General features: G+C 39.8%; 1 protein-coding gene across 1 annotated transcript in view; it reads left to right on the forward strand.

Moving 5' to 3' along the window:
- The first annotated feature begins 1,273 nt into the window (after positions 1 to 1,273).
- Positions 1,274 to 9,844, forward strand: part of Pip4k2a (phosphatidylinositol-5-phosphate 4-kinase, type II, alpha) — a 168,538-nt gene continuing 159,967 nt past the window's right edge. The window contains exons 1-2 of the mRNA XM_005387233.1: positions 1,274 to 1,390; positions 9,696 to 9,763. Coding sequence (XP_005387290.1) covers positions 1,274 to 1,390; positions 9,696 to 9,763 — 185 coding nt within the window. The remainder of the gene's footprint in view (positions 1,391 to 9,695; positions 9,764 to 9,844) is intronic.

A 9,844-nucleotide genomic window follows, 5' to 3' on the forward strand; every position in this document is an offset into this window, starting at 1 on the left:
TTAATAGCAGGAATTTTAGTGTTGTATTCATTACCCTAGTCCTTCAAACAGGATCACCTCATAGTAGAAGCTCAATAAATATTTGTTAAAGAAGTGAACAGTAAGGGTAACATGTATTGAGCATTTTCCATGTGTCAGGTACTACTGAAAGTGTTTTGTATACTTAATCATTGTAATTGTCACAACCACCATTCATCTAGGGACCACTGTTACCTGTTTTGGCTGCGTATCTAGGCTGTGGTGGCAGTGATAGTTACTACCACAAAGAAAGGCTGGAAAGCAGAAAATATCCTTGACTTGGCCTTCTCAAATAGGCCTTTGAAACCCACAATGAAGGTAATACCAGTGTCTTGAAAGACAAGATGTTTTGTTTGCAAGATCTGAACTTTTAAAAATTAAAAAAAAAATTTGATACTGGAAATTGAACCCAGATCTTCTGCACCAAGCTGTGTCTTCAGCCCTTTTCACTTTTCATTTTTTAAATTTTTAATAAAGGGTCTCACTAAATCACTCAGGCTGGGCTCTAGTTTGTGATCCTCCTGTCTCAATCTTCCAGAGTTCTGAGAGTACAGGTATGTACCACAAAGCCCAGTAAAGATCTGAACTTTTAAAGATAGAAATTTAAAAAGGCTTCCATATAGCCAACAGCTAAGTTCCCAAAGGATCTTGAGCATAAAGCTTATTATTTTTTATTTTAATTTATCAGTACATGTGTGCAGTACGTAACATTTACACTTTGTGTGGAGTTGGTACATGTATATAACACATCTCCATTCCTCTTTTCATCTCCTCCCCTTCCCGATCTCTCCCCCTCCCTCTATCTCTTGATCTCCTTCCCCTTTGAGAACAATCTACTTCCTTACTTCCTTTTATCTACCTTTTATTTTGCTGTTTATTTTTACTTTGGGTTTCGCATATAAGACAAACCATGTGATAAGCTTGTGCGTCTGATTTGTTTCACTTAAACTTATGGTCTCAAGGTGCATCTATTTTCCTACAAATGACTCAAGCTTATCTTTTTAGGGCAGAGTAGTATTCCATCATGGGAAAATGCCACATTTTCTTTACCCATTCATCTGTTGATGGATATATGGGCCGCTTCCAAGATTTAGCTATTCTTCAGAGATATTTTGGTATAAATATTCATGTGGTCAATAGTGCTTTCTGGAAAGGGGACAACACTTAATGTAGCCACAAGAACAGGAGAGAAGAGGCCCTGGTATGGGCCAAGAGGTATCCCAGAGCAGAGAAGACTGGGCCTCCTCTATTAGGCATGTCCCAGGAGGCTGAAAACTTCCTACAGCAGAATCAGGCAGGACCAGAGCTTGCAATAATGCTGATCGAGGGCCTGAGGGAAGCCCTAACTCCAGATCCTTTCAGGGAGCCAGAGGTAACTGAACAGGAAGTTTCCAGAAGACTGGGCTGAGCTGAAGAACGTATCTTGTGACAGAAGTCATCTCAGTGGCTCTCAAGAGACAAGCAGGCCAGTAATCCATTAGTGGTCTCCTCCTACCCCATCGCGTCACTCCTAGAAAGACGGAAATCGATTGCACTGAGAATTCCCTCAAGGAGACTAACGAAAACTCAAAACTGACTGCATTTAATCCGGAAGAGATTCAGTCAAGTTCTCTGCTATTCAGCTAGTGACCAAGCTGTGGGCTAAATGAAATACAAAATGCATGAAGGAAATTACAAAATTTGTGCATCCATGACATTTGTGATAATGAGGTGAGTCATTGCTACTCCGCTGTAGAAAACTCTCCAAGGCATGGTGTTAAGTAGAAAGGAAGCAAGTTGTAGAACAGTATGCACAGTATATTCCCATTTATATAAAAAGCAAACAAATATTAGTGCATGTACATAGACGTGCATAGAAATGCCCTGGGAGGAGCCCTTGGGACTCTGAACCAGCAGACCAGTGGAGGGGAAATAGGAGGCCGCGAAAGAACAGGAAGTCGGGTAGAGGAGTGGAAGGAGGGAGTTTCCCCGTTTAGTCCATGCACTACGGGGCCGTCTGCACTATTTACTGCTGTTTATTTAGCTAATTTTGTATAAGTACAACGGTACAAACAGATGCTATTACGCTGAAAACTTTTTTTTAACTTAAAAACCTCATTGAAGGATCCCCGTCTTTGACCCTGGGCCTCATATGCATTTCCTTTCCATGCCTGACACTCACATTTGGAAGAGTGATTCTTCTTTCCAGAGCCTGACCCTGTCAGGTGCTGTCTAGCATGGGAAATGGTTGGCTAATGGATTTATCATCCCCACTAAACTCAGAGCCTGTCAAGAGCAAGGTGTATGTCTTATTCATCTTTGTGCTGAGAATCTTCTGGATCTCCATGCATATGTGATGAATGAATGAAAAAAAGATGATAAACTTATTTCTGCCTTCAGAAAGTCCCTTAGTTTTGCTTTTTTAGGTTTTAAAATACCAGCACTATGACCTACTTAAATTTTGATTTTGAAAGCTAAGACATAAAAAGCCTCAATTAATAACAGAAAAACAAGATTTTTTCATTGAAAACTAGTTGTATGACATCTACTGACTCTCCATGAAAGAACCCTGTCATCTTTAAGATGAAAGCATAAAGAACATGAATATTATAAGGAGACAATAGTCCCGTACCTTTAAAACTTAGACCTAGAATTTTATGTAACAATGATTTCAACTATAGCTTCCTTTTTGTATAACACTTCAATGCTAGCTGCCACTAAAAATATGTAAAAGAATTAAAAGTTGTTTTCCTGGGTCTTAAAAAACCCATGAGGCCCTCTTTATCGGGTTTGAGACAGCAGCAAGCACATGTCTAGGGTGACAACAGGGGCATCCGATTATTAACAGGAAGTACCCAGCACTTTACACTGAATACCCAAATCTAAAACTGTGAGGAGACAGGGATACAATCTCGAGGTCTTCGTATAAGTGATGGAAGTTTCAGCGGATGTGTAGACTCGGATGTAACTATTTACTGTAAAGCTGGCAGGCTTCCCAGGTTGGGGAGCACAGAGCAAAGAACACAGATGAGTCTAGGGGTACCACTCCAGAGTGCCTTCCGATTGATGCGTCTAGGGGCTGCTTCTACTTCCTCTTTTGCTTCTGCTTCTGCTTCTGCTTCTGCTCTTGCTCTTGCAGGACGCTGCAACAGCTGATTTCAGGAACTGAGAGCAGTGTGGAGGAAGTGCAAACAGCCGGAGCAGCAGTCAGCTTGGTTCCTCTTACCCACTTCAGTTCTTCCCCCTGGGTTGATGGATGGGAACTGCATGGGGTTAACAGCTCAGACTCTGGTACCTCCTGGAAAGGAAGGTTTTTGGCCTCTGCTGACCCTCAAGGTTATTGCTTTCTATCTTCCATTCACTTTCCAAAGGCAGTGGAGACTTCGGCAGCACCTCCTCACTGACTGTTGGACATGGTGGCAGGGAGATGTCTGTGATCATTTTCCTTAAGTTGATCCCAAGTTACATTTCTTTGGATGTATTCCAAATAAATACATTAATTACTTCTCTAGATTTTCTTTAGCGTCTTTGTGGTGTGTGCTATAGTTTAGAAAAAAACCTCCACTGAAGCCAACCTTAGATGACAGTTCATTAGGAATCTCCTCGTTAAGAGCAGTAGGCTCTTACATCAAGGTGACCCTGGTTGCAGGCACATTAAAACACAAAAGAATAGGGCATGACTGAGTGCATTCTTTCTCCTTATTCTCCCTTAGGCAGTAAGGCCAGGTCTGCACCTGCTTCATTCCAACCACATCAAAGCACTACCGTTCCTCTTAGACAAATTTCCCTGCTCTACCCTGTTCTTATTCCAAACCCCCATCCTCTCTTACCAGTAGCAGTTTCCTTGCTTGTTTCTCCTCCGTCCAGGCCTCTTTCCTCCTCATTCTCTACATGGCCAAATGTTTTTCTTTTCAGATTTCTGTGTTTCTTCCTTGGAGAGATTTTTCCTGAACATTCTTCCTATTTTCTCACACTTTCTGAGCCTTATCACAATCTATAATTATACAATTGTTTATTGGTTTATAGTTGGTGTCACCTCATACTGTAAACCCTGAGAGAGAAGAAATCCATGCAATACCTAGCATGTTATCTGGCATATTCTAAGTGAAACCAACAAATGTTAATTATGGGAAAATGCATTTTTCTTAAATGTAAATGAGAAATAGCTAAGGAAAATACCATCCTCCTTAACAAAACCCTTACCGCAGTCATGATGAACTGGGTTAACTTCGCACCACCCTGTGGAGCTTCCTCTCTTCCCAGTAGGGCCCTTGCCAACTTCCACAGAGCTGGGGGCCCCCTTACTTTCTGCTCCTGGACATTATGAACTTTTCTGTTGGCCTAGACAAAAGGCTCAGGCTAAAATTTAACTCTTCTGGTCTTTTCACTTGCCATCAGTTTCTGGCTCAAAGTCCACACCAATTTGTATGGATATTGTTGACCAACAAAGAACATAACCTCCTGTCTTGGTCTGCTTTCTGGTACTGTAACAAAATACCTGAAACCAGGTAATTTATAAAGAATACAAGTTTATTTGCTGCAGTTCTGGAGATTGGGAAATCTTAACAGCATGGTGGCTACATCTGCTCATCATCTGATAAGGGTCTTTCTGCTGTATCATAACACAGCAGAGACTACCATATGGCAAGACAGCAACTGTGCTAGAGAAAGCAGACTTTTATGATAAAATCATTCAGTTGACTCAATTGCCTACCAAAGGTCCTACTTATCAAATACCATTAACTTATAACTTTGTGGATTCAGTTTTCAGTACATGAAATTTGGGGGATACATTCAAAGTGTAGCACTTCCCTTTCTCCCAAGGCATTTAAGCAACTATCTTCAGTGCTGGGCATTCTTATTTCTGGAGGCTCCACTCCTTTATTGTGTCAAACATATTAAAATCTATTTATAGCCTACAGTTAATGACACCTTTGCTGTAAAATACATTAGAAAAGATTGTTATAACTTTGTTGATGGAATTTTTTGCTATAATCAACAATTGGCTATTTCCTGTCTTTTAAATTAATCATTATGCATAGTTGTAAAGCCGGAGAAGCTAACTTGCAAATAGCTTGTGTTTGTAAATCAGCTTTTACTCTAAATTTAAATTTAAGAAAGTCAAAAGTATGTTTTGCAAACATTGAATCAAATGTTTATGACTGGTATCAATTTTTCATTTCTCTTTTGGAGTCAATTTTTTAACTCAAAATGTAAAACATTTTGAAATTGTTTTTCCTTAAAGACTCTTAAGAACTCAGAAAAGATTCTCTTCTTTCCTACTTATAGAAAAATGAACTATTCCGCTATAGGTTTAGTTCATCATTGCCTAAATAATACAATAACTAAGATAAATAGCAAAGACTAACTAAAAGGTCTATTGTATTACAAAAACTGGATTAGTATATTAAATGTCAGTACTTTATTATTTATTTCACTGGGGAAGATGATTGCATTTTTAAAAATTACCATTATAAAAGAAACACATATTCATCATATGAAAGTTCAAAAATGTAGTAAAAAGTCACTGGAAATAAGCTGTGATTGTAGATGCCTGTAATCCCAGCATTTTTGGAGGTGAGTGAGGAGGACTGCAATTTTTAGCCCACCCCAAGCAATTGAGTGACTTAAAGAAATCCTGTCTCAAAATAAAGAATACAAAAGAGCTGGGGACTCACATATAGCTCACTTCCAGGTCCTGAGTTCAATCTTCAGTGCCACATGTATAAATATATGTGAAATATATTTTAAAAATCGTCTAGACCCCAAATAGTACTCCAAATATAGCACTGTCTACACTGACATATTTTCTTTCATTGTTTTATATGTATGTACACATATCCAAACCATATCACATATAAATATATCCTATTTTCACTTTGTCTTAGTTACTTTTTTCATTGCTAAGACAAAATACCCAACACCCAAAGTTAAAGGAGGAAAAGTTTATTTGGCTTACAGTTCGTAGAGATTTCTTACAGTTTGTAGAGGTTTCAATCCATAATTAACTGCCTCCAAGGAAGGGCAGCACATGGCAGAGGGGTAACAGTTCATGGTGGGCAGAAGGTAGCAAAGCAGCAAAGGAAGACCACAGTTCTTTCTACCCATTATATCTTATCCAGGCTACTTAGGGCAGGTAGCACTCACACCCTTAATCCTAGTGCTCTTGAGCCTAGCATTGCACCATGAATCAATTCCAGTGTCACACACTCTAGATCCAGTCTCTTCTGAAAAAGCTCCATCAATGACCACATGAAGCTTGGGCGGGGGGAAATCAAGACACAAACCATAACATATTAATATCAATGGTTATTAATAATTAATAATGCATAACAGCTGTGTCAGTATAGTTTCTGTAAAAATACCTTATTTTATTTTATTTAATCATTTATTTTTTGGTGGTGGAGATTGAACCTATGGCCTCTCTCATGATAAGAATGCATCTTACCACTGAGCTACACCCTCAGCCTGAGGTGGGTTTGTTTGTTTGTTTGTGTTTTTTTGAGACAGAGCCTCATTATGTAGTTCAGATTGGCCTTGAACTTACTAAGTAGCCCAGGCTGGTTTTGAACTCAAAGCGATCCTCCTGGTTCAGCTTCCTGAGTGCTGGATTACAGGTGTGCGCCACTACACCCAGCTTCCAGCCTGAAAACAGCAATTGTGTTGATACATAATATTTTGTCATATGGATCTACTATAATTCACATAATGTTGGCAATTTGTTTCTACTTTATGGATATATGTGATAAAAGATATAATGCCCTGGAGATTGACTCCTCTTCCCCACACAGCTTCCTGTTTCACAAGGAAAGCAGCTTAGTTTCTCCAGCTGTTCTTGGACAAGAGGAGACAGTCTGGAAAACAATCAGTTCATATATCACCTCCTTTGTGTTCATCTTCTCCCAGTTCAATCTCCCCATATCAGACCAACCAAAGAAGTACCAACTAACTGGTACCAACTCCTGGAATTACCATCTCCATCTAGGAAGTCCTTGCTAGCTACAGAAGGCCATCAAAATTTAAATCAAAGTGGAAAACCCCAAGCAGTTCTAGCTAAACCCCAGGAGGAGTTTGGATTACGCAGCCAGACCCTGGGGATTCCCAGACAATGAACTATGCTGCATTGCATCACGATCTCCACAGAAATAATTCACATGTCACAGCTCACATTTTGGAGCCTATTTCCTGTGTTTGGATGCCACTTACTGCCTTTTGGGTAAGTCTGACAGTGTATATGCTTTAAGAACAGTCCTGCGTAATAAAATTTGAATGGCAGGACACCACAGAAACTGAGTGAAATCACCCCACATCTGCTCCAATTTCTACATAAAGCAATGAAAAAACACAAAAACTTCCCAGTAATAGTAAATCAGGGCAGTTACTGAGTCTTTTCTCAACGTAGAATCTTAATTGAATTATTCAATTGAAGAAGCTTTTTTTTTATCAAAAGGCTAATATAATTATTTTAAAAACCCACTAAAGCATTGTATTTTAGCTTTTATTTCCGTTTGCATGCCTTATCCTAACACTTTCAGCAGACTGTTGCTGTTTTTCTGGTACTGGCTTTTCATACCAACTTATGATAGTAAATAACATTGCTTATAATAAGAGAAAACAGAAACAAGACAATAGGAACAAGAAGCATAAACAACTAAGGATTTGGAGCCTTTCAATCTTCCCAGTATTTCCTTCTTTCTTCTTAGTGAACTTTGCTACTGGAGCATTTCTGGAACTGTCATGGCTTTGGCATCTGGGCAAACAACAGCCAAACAGGTCAAATGTGAAGGGGTGTTGTTGGTGGGAGGCAGTCAAACAGAGTGTAGCCCAACGCAAGCCTGCCCTTCTTGAGGTCCTGCTCCCTTGCTCCTTCTTCTCCAGCCAATGCTACTCTTCAGGCCCCTTGGGGAATGCTAGTGGCTTGAGTTCCCCAATCCTTGACAATACAAGCACCCCCGAATTAGGTGCTGAGCCAAGAGAAGTGAGACAAATGCATTGTCCCATTATCACACAAACTCCAAAGAAAAACAGCGATCAGATTGTTAGGTTGCTAAATCTACACAGTGTTTAGCCCTCCAATTTGCATATTATGTTTAACCTAGCCTAGCTTCCCAATGAACTATTGATGAGTGCAGGTTTACACAAAATGTTTCCTGGATGGTGTGGTAGCCATCTGTAAATCTGTTGTGGGAGATGAAAATTTCCCTTTCCAATGGTTCACCAAAACTTTGCGCTAGGTGCAATGGGAAAGGGAGAAAATTAGGTTCATGGGGAGGCTCTAGAAGCAAGTCACCCTATGGATCCTTCCTTCAATGAGTTCCTAGGGCTGGGAGTGTAGCTCAGTGGTAGAGCACCTGCCTGTCTTGCACCAGGCCTTGGGTTCCATCCGTAGCACTGAAGGAAAAAAAAAGTAACAAAGAGTTTCTTGTCTGCCCATTAAGTCAGGAAGTCACATTTCTTTACAGCTAATGCACACAATTTGGGAACTGGATTTGTTGTGATTCTAAAACTCATGCACCACACACATTCTCCACCAAAGACAAATTCAGATAGGTACTAGCAACATCATTTAATGACTTTTGTGAATAATACTATGTTAAATGTTATTCAAAGCAAGTCAACTCACCCCAGTCCTGTCCCTTAAAAACTGCCAGTCTCCTCCTTGCCACCTGGAATTTCATCTTCCTGCCTGTGACCTGGTCTGTCCCTCACAGGGATGACACTGGCCTCTCTCCTGTGTGAAACCCTGCCTGTGAGTGCTCACAGATATCCATTTCCTCTTCCTCATTCAGCACTTTGTCATCACTAGATTCTGTTTCTCAGCATTTGCAGCAAGCCCACTGTCTTGATTTATTAATAGACGATTAAGTATGATATAGCTATTATGAAACAAAATGCTACAGAAGCACTGAAGTGAAAGGATTAATTTCAACTAGTAGGATCAGGAAGCACCAGGAAGAGCTAATACTGGAGCAAACTGTTTTCAAGGGTAGGATCTGGTAAGGGTTTATGTACAGTGGGGGCAAGAAACAATAATCAATGCTAAGCTTTCAAGCCTGAGTCAATGAAAATCTGGTAAATACATGAACTTCTAACTAGGTAAACGGAAAAATACAAATGCCATTTCCAATATAATACAGTTACACTTTTGATACTCAACTGTTTTAAAACTGGTTGAATTTAGTATGCAACGAGTTTTAATGGGAAATTTTTTTCCCAATACTTGTTCTTTGTTTGGTACTCCATGGTAGAACTTGTTGATGTCAGTTGCCTCTTAATTCACTAACCTTTCCAGGCAGAATAATAAGTACACAGTACAAGAAATGAAGCAACTTGAGGAATGGGGGAAGATGCTGAAGTTGGTTTTACACACTTTTAAATTGATACCTGTGGACAAATCAGGCAGACATGTTCACTCAGGCACTTTTCTCAGGTCCTAGAAGAGTTTATGGGTTATCAGCAAACACGCTACATTTTATTTCATGATGCATGTCTCACAAATGGCTTTCATGGCCATTATCTATTGGTGATTTTGATTCTAACAAACATTCTATAAGTGACACTGGTGTCAGATTATGCCCATTAACACGAAGATTCTGAGGCTCACAGAGGTCAAGTTACTTGATCAACTAAGTAGAAGAGCTGAGGTCAAGCCCATGTCTTGTCACTACAAATTTAGGGTCTTTTTAAATTTCCCTAAGATAAAAGTGCTGGTGGTCAGTGATGACTGGTGGCAAGGAACAGGCATCATTTCTGACAGTAGTATGAAGTAAGCTAGAAAGAATAAGAGGCGTTCTGGGCAACGGCACCTTTAAAGAACACTCAAAAGAAAAGGCCCACATGAAGGTGA

This window comes from Chinchilla lanigera, unplaced genomic scaffold (assembly GCF_000276665.1).
Source record: "Chinchilla lanigera isolate Chin_1 unplaced genomic scaffold, ChiLan1.0 scaffold00028, whole genome shotgun sequence".
NCBI lineage: Eukaryota > Metazoa > Chordata > Mammalia > Rodentia > Chinchillidae > Chinchilla > Chinchilla lanigera.